This window comes from Orycteropus afer, unplaced genomic scaffold, assembly GCF_000298275.1.
Source record: "Orycteropus afer afer isolate SDZICR_OR568_19922 unplaced genomic scaffold, OryAfe1.0 scaffold00350, whole genome shotgun sequence".
NCBI lineage: Eukaryota > Metazoa > Chordata > Mammalia > Tubulidentata > Orycteropodidae > Orycteropus > Orycteropus afer.
The window spans coordinates 3,397,261-3,412,981 of NW_006921937.1; the positions used below are offsets into that span (position 1 = coordinate 3,397,261).

Consider the following 15,721-nt stretch of genomic DNA (forward strand, 5'->3'; position numbering starts at 1 on the left):
ATTGGTTTCCCTTTTCTTTGTTGAAGAGGGTCTGTGCAATCCTTCTGCCTAGTCCGCCATCTTGCCCCGCCTCCTCTGAATACTGTTTTTAAAAAAATCTATTAGTGATAATATTTAGACTATTTAGAAACAATGTATTGACTTAGTTTATCATTATTGTAAGAATTGTCATTTAAGTGTGTTTCTAGAACTAAACAGCATGAATTCATTATTATCCGTAAGTATTGACTCCAAATTAATTTGAAGTTGTATAAAGTTGATCAAAAAAAAGAAAAAAGAATATTACAAAAGTAAATGCATAATGGGAAAGATATTTTATTACTTTTGATGATTTAAATACAAAACAAACCAAAACCTGCTGCCATCAAGTTGACTCCAACTCGTAGCAACTCTGTAGTCACTCTATCAAACAGAGTAGAACTGCCCCATAGGGTTTCTAAGGCTGAAATCTTTACAAAAGCAGACTGCCACATCTTTCTCCCATGGAGCAGCACGTACATTTGAACTGCCAACCTCTCAGTTGACAGCTTGACCACTGTGGCACCAGGGCTCTTATTATTCAAAACAAAGGACTCCCAAAATTGGAGGCAGAAATACTGTTATCATGCCAGCTCTTATTTTCTTACTTCTGCTCTGCAGTGATGTCTCAGTCATCCTCTCTGAGAAAACACAGATTCTAAGAAAAGAGATGAGGCAAGAGTTAGGTAGATTGCTATCTCCTATTTTTGCCTGAGAGTCTGCATTTTAAGGGTTCTCACTGAAATTAGAAAATCTTGCTTTAAGTCTTTGATGGGTTGTTGGAGGATGTAGCTTATATGAACTGATATCCATATGTTACATTTTATTTAAACCGTTGTTCAAAGGCTTAAATACCTTTTAGGATTCCCACAGTCATTTACCATTTTCCTGCGTGGTTGTGGCATGATTGATACTATCCCCATCTTGCTCTAATGGCTTGTCTAAATCACACTTTCATTGCCACTGATAAGATACAGGATTCTTGGTGGAGCAAGAGGGAAAGATCTCTTCTGAGCTGTCATAACACTCTCTTGTCTTTCTCCCATCCCCTGCATCTCACTCCTGTAACCATTTGGTAAGAGTGGTGTCTGATTTGTCAGAGTATATTCCTTGGAAAAGTAGACTTTGGATTTCAGAATTGCTGGACTAAGATGATCTGGAGAGCTGGAAAAGTTGAGCTAACTCTCAGATTCCGCAGTTCAAGGTTGAATTAGGTGTTCCAATTAGATTCCCATTTTTTGAAGATCTGACCACAAAGAGAGTAGCTGTACAGAAGAATGATGACTAAGATTCTCCAAAGACCACCAGTTGTTGCTCAGAGCTATCACTCCAGGCTTTCCATCTGCATGTCCCAGAGTCATTTGCACTCTGGATGTTTCTTCCTCCTCATCGTTCAGACACAGGGTATGTGTCAGGGATTCCCTCCAGTTTATCTCTGGTAGCATAGTGGCTAAGACACTTGACTGCTAACCAGAAGCCTGGAGGTTCAAATCCATCAGCCACTTCTCGGAAGGAAGATGGGGCAATCTACTTCCGTAGTGATACTACCTCGGAAACCCAAGGAAGGGTCGCTATGAGTCGGGTCTGACTCGACGGCACATAACAACGACAACAAAATTGTAAGGAATACCTTCTTGATTTCCTTAAGACCGACACTCAGCAACAGTGAGGAAAATGCCCTTTCTTTTCTATCCCTTTCCCCTTGATCCACCCAGTAGGGGAAGGCTCTAAGAAGACCAGTGTCATTTTGAGAATGATTCTGAGTTCCCATGAGCTTGAGACTGCTGTTCCCCCAAAGCAGGGCCAGTGAGTCAGCCCTGTCTCCCAGATGCTGGCCCCTGCCCTGTGGGTTTCGTTTTCTTCTGCCTTCTTAGAAAATGCTCTTTTAAAATGCTGAAAATCTTTGTACCTTCTGCACAATTTTTCAGTAAACCTAAAATTGCTCTGAAAAATAAGTCTTGTATGTGAAAAAGATAACTGGAATATTTTAATTTTAAAGTCTTTTTAATACACTTTATTATTTGTTTCAGCATTATTATTTGTGTACAAACACAGCTAATAGATATGCATACCCTTTTGCAAAAACTTCAGACATTAGAGATACTAAAAATCCCTCTGGAATCTGCATCTGGCCCCTGTCCACTGTTCAAGAGCAGTAATACAGACACATGGACACAAAACAGTATCTGTAGACATACATAGTGTTGTGTTTGTGTCTGTTTTTAGCATTGAGTTTATCACAGGTTACATAAACCATGTTAGCTTTTTTTTTCACCTGGTGTCTTTGCTAAAACAGAGAATTACTTTCTTCTTATTAGCTACACTGCATTCCATTTTAAGTCTGGGGCCTGAGGTAGGTGGGCCCAGAGCTCAGGGGCTGCTTTATACTTGGGGTTGGCTCTATTTTAAGGCCGGGGCCCAATGTAGGTGGGCGCAGGTCTTAGGGGCTGCTTTTGCTTGGGGGTGGCTCTATATTAAGGCCAAGGCCTGAGTAAGTGGGTGCAGAGGGGTTAGGAACAACTAAGGGAGATGAACTTGTCTGTCAGTTTGTCCTCCTGGGGTGGCTTAAGTGCTGCCACGAGGCTGGAAGCTATGTCACTGGTGTTACAAGATGCCAGCAGGGTTACACATGGCATACAGGTTTCAGCGGAGCTTCCGGCCAAAGACAGACTCGGAAGAAGGAAGAAGCCATCTACTTTTCAAAGAATTGGCCAATGAAAACCTTATGAACAACAGTGAAACACTGTATGATATATTACTGGAAAACTTTATGAACAGTCCTGAAACATTGTTCAATATAGTGCTAGAAGATGGGCCTATCAGGTGAGAAGGCACTCAATATTTGACTGGGGAAGAGCTGACTCCTCAGAGTAGAAATAACCTTAATGATATAGATAGATTAAAGCTTTTAGGACCTCTGCTGGCTGATGTGGCATGACTCAAAATGAGTAGAACAGATGCAAACATCCATTAATGATTGGAACATGGAATGTATGAAGTATGAATGTAGGAAAACCGGAAGCTGTCGAAAAAGAGATGGAACCCATAAAGATCAATATCCTAGGCATTAGTGAGTTGAAATGGACTCGTTTTGGCCATTTTGAATCAGACAACTATTTGATCTACTATGCCGGGAATGACAAAGAGGAATGGTGTGGCATTCATTGTTACAAAGACCATTTCAAGAACTGTCCTGAAGTACAACTCTGTCAGTGTGTAATGGTTATGTTTGTATGCCAACTTGGCTAGGCCTGGTTGAGTGGCTGGGCAGCTAGATGTAGTATTCCCCACGATGAGACTGGTAATCAACTCCATGGTAGAATCTACTGGGAGCAGCTGAGTAGCTGCCTTTGGGTATGTGGTCTGCTTTCTGTATATAAGGAGAAGCTTTGAGAATGATCTCTAGCCTTTGGCACGCTTGGACCCTACATGTAGCCGTGTTGTTGCTCAGCAGCCTGCTATGCTCTGCCGACCTTGGGACTTACAACGCAATCAAGATGTGTTGATTATCACTGATGACTGGAATGCAAATGTTGGAAACAAGGAAGAGTTACTGGTAGTTGGAAAATATGACCATAGTGAAAGAAACAATGCTGGCGATTGCATGGTAAAATTTCGCAAGACCAATGACTTATTCAAGGAGTTCTGGTAGCGTAGTGCCTAAGGCACTTGACTGCTAACCAGAAGGCTGGTGGTTCAAACCCACCAGCCACTCCTCAGAAGGAAGGTTGGGCAATCTACTTCCATAGTGACAATGCCTTGGAAACCAAAGGAGAGGTTGCTATGAGTCGGGTCCTACTCCACGGCACATAACAACAACAACAATGACTTATTAACTGCAAATACCTTTTTTTCAATGGACCTCACCGGATGGAATTCACAGGAATCAGATTGACTATATCTGTGGCAAGAAGTAATGGAGAAATTTATTATCTTCAGCCAAAACAAGGCTGGGAGCCGATTGTTGAACAGACCATCAACTGTTCATATGCACGTTCAAGCTAAAGTTGAAGACAATTAAAACTAGTCCATGAGAGCCAAAATATGACCTTGATAATATCCGTCCTGAATTTAGAGACCATCTAAGGAATAGATTTGATGCATTGAACACCAGTGACCAAAGAGCAGAGGAATTGTGGGATGACATCAAGAGCATCATCCATGAAGAAAGCAAGAGGTCATTAAAAAGACAGGAAAGGAAGAAAATACTAAAATGGATATCAGAAGAGACTCTGAAACATTTCCTTGAGTGGAGAGTAACTAAAGCAAATGGAACAAATGACAGGATAAAAGAACTGAACAGAAGATTTCAGAGAGTAGCTTGAGAAGACAAAGCCAATTACTATAATGAAATGTGCAAAGACCTGGAGTTAGAAAACAAAAAGGAAAAAACTGACATTTCTCAAGCTGAAAGAACTGAGGAAAAATGTAAGCCTTGAGTTTTAATACTGAAAGATTCTATAGGCAAAATATTGAATGATGCAGGAAACATCAAAGGACGATGGAAGGAATACACAGAATCACTTTACCAAAATGGATTGGTTGATGTTCATCCATTTCGGGAGGCCTGTGATCAAGAATCAGTGGTATTGAAGGAAGAAGTTGAAGCTGCACTGAAGGAATTGACAAAGAACAAGGTTCCAGGAACTGATGAAATACCCATTGAGATGTTTCAACAAATGGACGCCCCACAGGAGGCACTCACTCAGCTATTTGGATTTGTTTTCCAAAGAGGCACTCAAGAAGATGGATTGACACAGTGGCTGTAAAGATCTGTTTGGAAAATATTTGGAAGACAGCTGCGTGGTCAACTGACTGGAAGAGATCCACATTTGTACCATTCCAAAGAAAGGTGATCACACAGAATGTGGAAATTATTGAGCAATATCATTAATATTACACGCAAGTAAAATCTTACTGAAGATAATTCAAAAATGGTTGCAGCAGTATATTGACAGAGAACTTCCAGAAATTCAAGCTGTCAGATAGATCTTAGCTGAAAGCAAAGAATACCAGAAAGATGTTCACTTATGTTTTATGGAGTATGCAAAAGCATTCGATTGTGTGGATCGTAACAAATTATGGATAACATTGAGAAGAATGGGAATTCCAGAACACTTGATTGTCCCCATGAGGAACCTGTACATAGATCAGGAGGCTGTCATTTGAACAGAACAAAGGGACACTGCATGGTTTCAGATCAAGAAGGGAGTGCGTCAAGGTTGTATCCTTTAACCATACTTACTTGATCTGTATGCCAAGCAAATAATCCAAAAAGCTGGATTATATGAAGAAGAATGTGGCATCAGGATTAGAGGAAGACTCATTAACAACGTGCGATATGCTGACGACACAACCTTGCTTGCTGAAAGTGAGGATGACTTGAAGTAGTCACTGATGAAGATTAATGACTGCAGTCTATAGTATGGATTACATCTCAATATAAAGAAAACAAAAATCCAATAAACAGCTTCATGTTGGATGGAGAAAAGATTAAAGTTGTGAAGGACTTCGTATTACTTGGTTCTACAGTCAACACCAATGGAAGCAGCAGTCAAGACATCAGACAACATTTTTCATTGGGCAAATTTGCTGCAGAAGACCTCTTTCAAGTCCTGAAGAACAAAGATGTCTTTTAATGTGCGCCTAACCCAAGCCATGGTATTTTCAGTCGCCTCATATGCATGTGAAAGCTGGACAATGAATAAGGAAGACTGAAGAAAAGTTGATACTTTTGAGTTGTGGTGTTGGAGAAGAATGCTAAGCATACCATGGTCTGCTAAAAGGACTAACAAATCTGTCCTGAAAGAAATGCAGCTGGAATCCTCCTTGAAAGCAAGAATAGCCAGACTTCCTCTTAACCTACTTTGGTCATGTTGTCAGAAGAATAAGGATACTGTGCTTGTTAAAGAGGAGGGTCAAAGAAGAAAGGGAAGGCCCTCAACAAGATGGATTGACATAGTGGCTATAAAGATGGGCCCCGGTATAGCAGAGATTATGAGACTGGCACATGTCCGGGCAGTGTTTCGTTCTGCTGTACATAGGGTCACTGTGAATCAGAGACAACGTGACAGCACCTAAAAACAACAACACACAGCATTCCATAGCTTTTAATTGTTGATGTTCTTGCTTTTAATTGTTGATGCATGTCTAGCCTGTCACCCATTTTCACTTGTAGGAGCAGTACTTCAGTGAACCTACTTGTGAATACTTCTTTGTGTTCATGATTAGTGTCCATCTCAGGTAAAAACAGGAGAAATTGCTGTGTAATAGGGTATGTGTACCATTTTCCTAGAGTTCTTGGGTATTTTAAATGTTTAATGTGCAGGACTCTAAACTGAGGGATTGGAGGCTTGAGTCCAGCCAGAGGCACCTTGCAAGCAAGTCCTGATCTACTTCTGAAAAATCAGCCATTGAAAACCCCATGGAGCAGAGCAGTTTTACTCTGACACACACAGAGTTGCCATGAGGTAGAATGGACTAGAAAGCAACTAGTTCATCAGTTTCCTAGGGCTGCTGTAACAAAGTGCCACACAGTGTGTAGGTGGGAAAAAGTATGAATTCTGAGTATCAGCAGGGCCATATTCATTCTGAAGCCCCTTGTGGAGAACCCTGTTTGTCTTTTCCAGTGTTCCTTGTCTTGTAGCAGCATAACTCCAAACTCGACCTTCATCATCCCTCTGTGAGTCTAATCTCTGACTTGTCTCCTCTCTTTATAAAGACAGCAGTTATATTGGATTAAGGCCAGACCTACTCCATTAACTTATAATAACATCTTCAAAGAGTGTATTTCAAAACAACATCATATTCTAGGTACGGGGGTTAAGGCTGTAATATGTTGTTTCCAGTCAGTTAAGTTGCTCTTTGAGTTTATCAGATCGCAGTTCAGTACCTTTAAAAGTAAAAATACAAAAGTCTTCTCTCTGCTCACAGTCACTTCAAGCATCTCCAGTCTTTGGTTCTAAACTAACTTCATCTTCTCCAGTTACAGGACTCAGTGAGGCATGATGATTGTTTAATCCTGGCCCTGCCAGTAGTGTGACTGTGGGCAAGTAATTTCCTCTTGGGGTAGGGAAAGCAGTCCTTGGCACGTAGTAACTTCTCAACTGTTGATTGTTGTCATTCCCTCATAGTACCTGTCACCTTTCCTTTAGCAGGCATTTATTGTATACCTACCATGTGCTGGGCACATAAAAATAAGACATGAACCCTGCCCTTGAAGAGTTTGAGTGCATTTGTTGAACCAGCAATCCCTGTGTTTGCTCAAAATAAAAGTATTACTTCCTTATCTTCCCAGCTATTTGGACTTTATTCATAGCCCAGTTTGCTTTCCCTCCCAGTGTCAACTAACTTTTACATGATGAAGGACAGCCTCTCAGATCTTAACTAATTCCCTTTAATAGCTATTCAGGACCTACCATGTGCCCAGAATATTAAGAACTAAAATGCAAAGGTAATGTGTATGCCTGTGAGAAGGAGAACTAACAGCTCCAGGGTGCATCTATAGACTCTATAATAAGTACTGAACAGTTTACTGCAGTGGTATCTTCTGAAAGAAATTTTTTGCCCTCTTTATAGAAACTTTTCACCTGTCGACTGGTTTTATCCTTACATTGCTTTACCTGTAGTCTCCATTCTCTCTTCCTGTGAGTAGAGTGTGAAGTGTTAGCCACAAGAGGGCACTTATTTCTCTTGTTGAAAGGTGGGAATGACATCACACACAGACATCTTCCCAACTCAAAATAACTGATCTTGTAAGACAGGAGCTATTCCTTTCCAATACTGAAAAAAACATAGAGGACTTAGAAAACCCTGGCCAGTCATGCCTCGGTATCCTATTTTTCCATTACTCCCATAACAAATCACAAACTAGGTGGCTGAGAACAAGAAATGTATTCTCTCTCAGTTCTAAAGGTCAAAAGTCCAAAATCAAGGTGTCCACAGGGCTGCAGTCCCTCCAGGGTTTCTAGCAGCTGCAGGCATTCCTTGGTTTGTGACTGTATCACTCCAGGCTCTGATGTCACATCGACTTTTTTTGTCTTGGCTTCTCCACGTCTTAGCTTCTTCTGTTTCTTATACATGCCATTAGATGTAGGACCCACTCAGGTAATTCAGGATGATCTCGTTGTGAAATCTTCAACTTAATTACATTTGCAAAGACTCTTTTTCCAAATAGTTATACTCACAGGTTGCAGGAGTTAAGACTCGCAACTCACCTTTTTGAGGATGGTCATTCAACCCACCACACTAGGTAAAACCATTTGGTGGTGTTGCAGACAACAGACATCCAGCAGAGCTCTAGGACCAGTGGTCTCTGCTACCTAGAAAGTTCTCCCCTCAGTCCTTTGAGCCTCTTTAGGAAGGGCATACCCTGAAATTCTTGACTAAGAGCAGGAAAAGTTAACAATCTCTACATCATATTGTTCTTTAAAAAAATAAGAGATTCACTTTGTGAAACTCAGGGATATTTCCCTGTGTTTATTACCACTTTAGATTTGCTTTTATTTGATTTCTTTATAATAATAATATTAAGTTTGACCTTATTTTAAATGTCTCTTCTGACAGAGAACTTAAATTAATGTCTTGCTCAATTGTGATTGGATATAGTGATTCCTTTAAAGTACTTTAAGCATTGGTTTCCACAACAGGATCTGAGCATAATATTGAGCTTAGGGAAGAGGATTTTCTCAATGGAAATAATTTCTTATAGCTAGAGGTTAACATGAAATTATTAATATTTTCCCAAAGCATGTTCTTTGTAAATGTTTCAGGAAATAGAGAATTGAAATTAATGTTGCCTTCCCTTGTTAAGATTATGTATTCAATTGACCCCTGCGAGAATATCCATTGCAGAGAGGGGAAAAACAAAAACAATGCTAAAAGCCCTACAGATGCTTCCACCAGCCATTCTCCCTCATGCTCCATTTTGTGTTTTGGGTGTTGTTGGTGTATTTGTAGAAGTTTGTCTATTAACATTCCATATGCCTTTTCATTTTGGCTTTAGGGAAATATTCCATTTATGGGAGCATGCTGAAAGGAAAGTTTGCATTTTGGAGTAAAATATTTCCTAGTTCAAAGAAGATAACTGTTCTATCATCAGTTTATGTGACTTTTTTTTTTTTTTAAAGTTCCCAATAGTGGTGGTGGTGGTAGTGGTGGTTGTGTGCCGTCCAGTCTGCCCCTAGTCATAGTGACCCCTCCTTGGGTTTCCAAGGCAGTATCACTACAGAAGTAGATTGCCCCATCTTCCTTCTGAGGAGTGGCTGGTGGGTTTGAACCGCCAGCCTTCTGGTTAGCAGTCAAGTGCCTTAGGCACTATGCTACCAGAGCTCCTAAATCATCTGCAGGTTCTTTTGGTAACTCTCAGGAAATGTGTATGTATGTTTAACTGGCAGAGAGAAGTGGTTCACACTGTGGCTATAAAGCAGGTAGGGAAAAAAAAAAAGATCCATCCCCCATTCCACATTCTATGGAGATTACACTCATAATAACTTTCTGAACACAGTAAGGCTCTGAAGTGAATTTATTGATGGGCCCAGGGGAGGCTGTTGTGTTGGAAGAGCAGTATATGACAAAAAAGTAGTTCAGTGAGCAGTCTAGAAATGCTATTAATGGAGGCTTCAGTCCACTTATTATTATTCATATTATTATTTTTTTTTATAATTTCCAGTCTACTTTCCACATAAACGGACAGTGCCTGGAGTAAAGAAACAAACAAACCCAATCATCTCTGACACATGGCAGTGCCATCTGTGTGTGTTAGAGTAGAGCTATGCTCCATAGGGTTTTCAATGGCTGGTTTTTTGGAAATAGATTGCCTGGCCTGTAGACTCAAACCCCTAACCTTTCAGTTTGCAGCTGAGCATATTAACTGTTTGTACAACCAAGAACTAACCTGGATTAGCTACACTTAAATCCTTCTCCACATACCCCACAGATACAAACTTCCTTTCTTTAACTCTTTGCTTTCACTTTCTGTATGCTCTGGGGATTCTTCTTGGCTCCTAGAAAAAGCCTTCTGTGGTTTCTTCTTTTTTATACAGCCTTCTTTGTTTATGTAATGTGTTGGTTACTAGTTCAAGTGAGAATGTTTGTGAGAAGGTGGTCTGGTAGTTCAATTTGTGTGTCAACTTGGCTGGGCCTGGTTGAATGGCTGGCTAGGCAGCAGTTACTCCCCATGATGAGACTGGCGATCAACTCCATAGTCATGGTGGGATCTACCACAAGTAGCTGAGTAGCTTGCCTTTGGGATGTGGTCTGCTTCCAGTATGTAAAGGAGAAGCCTCAGGGATAGTGTCTAGCATATGGCATGCATGGACCCTGCATGTAGCCATGCCGTTGTTCAGCAGCCTGCCATGCTTTGTGGACCCTGGGACTTACAATGGACTTGAATTAATGGCCTGCCATGTAGTTTGGTAACATCGAGACTATGCCATTTTATTTGTCAAACTTGGGCTTGTTAGCTAGTAGCTGCCTGAGTGAAGAGATGCCTCTAACTTCAGTGGGCCGGGAGCAAGAGGCAGAGCTGAAGCCCAAGGTTGAGGGGCTTTCGTGCAGCCTCTAGAGCTTGGCACTTTGAACTCGGACTTCTAACCTCCCGAACTGTAAGAGAATAAACTCCTGTTTGTTCAAGCCATTCCATTTGTGGTATATTCCTGTCAGAGGAATATACCTAGTGCGTACTAGGTAACCAGAACAGCTGACGTAGAATAAAGCATTTGGCTGCTAACCAGAAGGTTGGTGGTTTGAACCTACCAGCCACTCTGTGGGAGAAAGATGATGCAGTCTGCTTCCATAAAGGTTTACATAACAGCCTTGGAAATCATATGGAGCAGTTCTACTCTGTCCTATAGGGTCTCTAGGAGGCAAAATTGACTCCATAGCAATAGATTTGGCTTTTGGTTTTAGGGAGAGGTGTGTAACAAAAAGAAAAAACAGGTAAGTTTCTAAGGTTGTTGGAACCTTAAAAAGTTTTACCTGTGTGAAATAGGATACACCAGTCTTTCTGATGACCATTTTCCAATTGCTTTCTTATAAGATTCTGTAATATGTCTCATACACACTTGTTCTGTATTTAGAATGTTAGGTTTCTTTATAAATCCTTTTTCCATCTCTGAAATAGACTTAAATCTTTACTGAGGGCCTGCAAACAGATCAAAACTAGTAATGCTTTAGACTTATCCAAAAATAAATTGGTACTTCTGAAACCTTTTCAAATGGATCTTTATTTCATATAGCAAAAGGAAAAATGGATCACTCCATATAAAGAAGTCCTAAGACATACTGAGTTCAGTTAAAGTTGATTTAGCATATGGGGAGTTACCCAGATTATACTCTACAAATACTGATATGGTAATACCAGTTCCAGTTGTAAATCATCTCATTAGATCTCCTGTTTATTTTCCTAAACATAGAGTGTAGGCATAATATACTATCTTTTGAACTAGCAGAGTATAAATTTTAGCTTTCTCAGAATTTCTAGTCTGTAAAGAGAGATGGTAGCATAGTGGTTAATGCATTCAGCAGTTCCAACCCACCAGCCACTCCTCAGGAGAAAGATGAGGCAGTCTGCTTCTGTAAAGATTTACAACCCTAGAAACTCTGTGGAGGCAACTTTTCTCTTTCCTATAGGGTCACTATGAGTTGGAATCGATTCAATGGCCATATGTTTGTTTGTTTTTTTTTTTTTTTAAAGGGAATGGTGAAGAAGTGGACTAGAATATCTCTTGTAGGGAATGGTGGTATAGATGAGAATGTGCTGGCCTGTGGTGAGATTGACTTTTTTTCATTTAACTTAGTAAGCAGTCATTTTCATGTTACCTTTTCTCATTTTATTATAATAAAAATATGGATAACAAAACATTTGCCAACATCAACTTTTTTAACATGTGTAATTCAGTGACATTAGGTACATTCATTTTCTGTGTTACTTTCATCATGGCAATTCACCATTGCCACTTTCCGTTTCTAAAATATTCTACCACCATTAACAGAAACTCAGTGTCCCCTATGCAAACTACCCCTCTTTTCTTCTCCCTCCCACCCTGTTGTTGTCATCGAGTTAGCTCTAACTCATAGCTACCCTGTGTGAAACAGAACAAAACACTTCCCAGTCCTGCACCAGCCTCACAATCCTTGCTATACCTGAGCCCATCATGGAGCCACTGTATCAGTCCATCTGGTTGAGGGCATTCCCCATTTTTCCTGACCCTCCACTTTACCATGCATGATATCCTTCTCCAGGGAATGGTCCCTACTGACAACATGACCAAAGTAGGTGAAACAAAGGCTGGCCATTCTTACTTCCAAGGCACATTGCAGCTTCACTTCTTCCACTACAGATTTGTTAGTTCTCCTGGCAGTCCATGGTACTTTCAGTATTCTTTGCCAATACCATAACTCAAAAGCATCAACTCTTCTTTGGTCTTCTTTGTTCATTGTCCAGCTCTGACATGGATATGAGGCAATTGAAAATACCATGGCTTGGGTTAGTCACACTTTAGTCTTCAAAGAGACATCTTTGCTCTTCAGCACCTTAAAGAGGTCTTTTTGCAACAGATTTACCCAGTGTAATACATCATCTGATTTCTTGACTGCTACTTCTGTTGGTGTTGATTGTGGAACCAAATAATATGGAATTTTGACAGCTTCAATCTTTTCTCCATTTGTCATGATGCTCTTTATTGGTCTAGTTGTGAGGATTTTCATTTTCTTTATGTTGAAATGCAATCCATACTGCAGAATGTAGTCTTTAATCTTTATCAGTAAGTGCTTTAAGGCATCTTCACTTTAGGCAATCAAAGTTGTGTCATCTGCATATTGATAATCTGCAGGTTGATAATGACTCCTCCCCCAATCTTGATGGAGTATTCTTCTTCATATAGTCCAGCTTGTCCGATTATTTGCTCAGCATACAGATTGAATAAGTATGGTGAAAGGATACAACCCTGATGTATGCCCTTTGTGATTTTAAACCATGCAGTGTCCCCTTGTTCTGTTTGAACAATAGCCTATTGATCTATGTACAGGTTTCTCATGAGGACAGTCAAGTGTTCTGGAATTCCCATTCTTCTCAATGTTATCCATAATTTGTTATGATCAATACAGTTGAAACTGCCTTTGCATAGTCAATAAAACACAAGTAAACATCTTGGTATTCTTAGCTTTCAGCCAAGATCCATCTCACATCAAAAACAATATCCCTTATTCCACATCCTCTTCTGAATCCAGCTTGCATTTGTGGATGTTCCCTGTCAATATATTGCTGGAACCATTTTCAAGTTATTTTCAGCAACATTTTATTTGTATGTGACATAAATGATTGTTCGATAATTTCCATATTCTGTGTTATCACCTCTCTTTGCAATGGGTACAACTATGGGTCTCTTACAGTTGGTTGGCCAGGTAGCTGTCTTCCAAATTTCTTGGCACAGACAATTAAGTACCTCCAGTGCAGCATCCATTTGTTGAAACATCTCAGTAGGTGTCCCATCAATTCCTGGAGCCTTGTTTTTCACCATTCCTTCAGTGTAGCTTTGACCTCTTCCTTCAGTACCATCAGTTCTTGATCATATGCTACCTCCTGAAATGGGTGAACATTGATCAGTTCTTTTTGTTACAGTGACTCTGTGTATTCCTTCCATCTTCTTTTGATGTTTCCTGTATCATTCAATGCTTTGCCCATAGAATCTTTCAGTATTTCAATTTGAGGCTTAAATTTTTTCTTCAGTTCTTCCAGCTTGAGAAATGCTGAGTCTGTTCTTCCCCTTTGGTTTTCTAACTCCAGGTCTTTATATTTCATTATAATAATAGACTTTTTCTTCTCCAGCTGCTCTTTGAAATCTTCTATTCATATTCAGCTATTTTATCCTGTCAATTCTTCCATTTACTTTAGCTATTGTCCATTCAAGAGCAAGTTTGAGAGTCTTTTCTGACATCCATTCTGGTTGTCCCTTCCTTTCTTGTCTTTTGTGTGTGTGGGTGTGATTTGTGTAAAAGAATACAGAGCAAATTTCATTTTCCATACAGCAGTTCACATATACCTTGTCTCATAATATTGACTGCAGTTTCCCAAAATGCAACAGCTCTCTTCCCACTTCCTCCCCATAGTTACCTCTTTCCTGTGTCCTTTACTCCCATGCACTCCTGCCCCCTGAGCTGTCTCCCTGCACATACACAGCCCTTTGATTCCCCCATGATTGATCTCTTCAAAGAGTATATTTACCTAATGTAAATGTTGAGCTCATATGTCTATCTTTTGTTTGCCTAGAAGCTACAGGAGTGGGTTTAATTCCAGACCTGAAGGGCAGCTAGGGGCCATAGTCTCAGTGGTTCCATCCGGCTCTATCAGGTCAGCAAAGTTGCCCCCCCCCTTTTTTTTTCATGATTTTGAGTTTTGTTTCACATTGTTCTCCCACTCTATCAAGGATCTCCTACATAAATCCCTCTCCAAGTGGTTGACAGTGGTAGTGGAGCACCATCTAGTTTTTCTAGTCTCATAGTCATATAGGGTGAGGCTTGCATGCAAAGTGTACCAGTCACTTCGACTAATTGTTTCCATGCATCTTTGGTTTCCTTCACTCTTCTTTGCTGTGAATGAGGAGAGACCCATCATTGCATCTAAATGGCTAGTTGCAAGCTTTTAAGATCCCAGTCGCTACTCGCCAAAGTAGGATGTGGAACAGTGCTTTTGTGTAGTATGTTATGCCAGTTGAGCTTGATGTCCCTTGCAACCATGGTCCTGAGCCCACAGGTCCAACTACTTGGCTCCCTCTGGATAGCTGGCTGTGGCCAAGAAGTGATTATACCCTTATCCCTTGTCAGCTCTAGAATATACCTGGAAATTCTTACAGAACATAGAAATACACTTGTAGAAAAGTTGTCTGCCAACCCTATACATGGTCATGGGCACGCTGCCCCCTGCACAGACATACCTGATCGTTCTGCCTGCCACTCATCTATCCACTGTATGTCATCAATGTTTGCCATCACCGACAACACAGTACTGTATGTGCAAAATAGTTCATCTTTGTTGTCTGTACCTCCCATGCACTTCTTTACGTCTTCCTCTTCGTCAGTGCCACTGTGTTGATCATTTGGTACATTGCTCTTCCCTTCACACAAGTCAATACTTATCTCTAACTATCTAGCAGTATTCCTTCCACTCTGCACCCACCCCTGGTAACCAACAAAGAAAATTTCCTTCCATATATAAACCTTTCCTTGACTTCTTCCAGTAATGGACTAACACAATATTTGTCCTTTTGTGATTGACTTATTTCACACAGCATAATGTCTTTCAAGTTCATCCACTTTACGTGGTATTTTGCAGATTGTATATTACTCTTTAGGGCTGCATAGTATTTCATTGTGTTTATGTACCATAGTTTGGTTATCCATTCTTGTATTAATGGGCACCTAGGTTGTTTCCATCTTTTTGGTATTGTAAATAGTGCTTCAATGAACATGAGTGTGCATATATCTGTTCTTGTCCTGGCTCTCACTACTTTAGGATATATACCTAGTAATGGAATTGCTGGGTCAAATGGTATTTCTAATTGCAACTTTTTAAGGAATCACCATACTGCTTTACACAGTGGTTGTTTCATTTGACAGTCCCACCAGCAGTGTATGAGAATCCCAGTCTCTCCACATCCTCACCAGTATTTATTTTCTGTCTTTTTGAACTTTGCTATTAGTGCTG

The 15,721-nt window shown here is 40.3% G+C and overlaps 1 protein-coding gene across 1 annotated transcript in view; it reads left to right on the forward strand.

The window, feature by feature from the left end:
- The window catches only part of MAN2A1 (mannosidase alpha class 2A member 1), a 296,885-nt gene that overhangs the window by 201,243 nt on the left and 79,921 nt on the right, over positions 1-15,721 (forward strand). Inside the window, exon 18 of the mRNA XM_042782502.1 lies at positions 13,931-13,963. Within this exon, the coding sequence (XP_042638436.1) occupies positions 13,931-13,963 (33 nt within the window). The remainder of the gene's footprint in view (positions 1-13,930; positions 13,964-15,721) is intronic.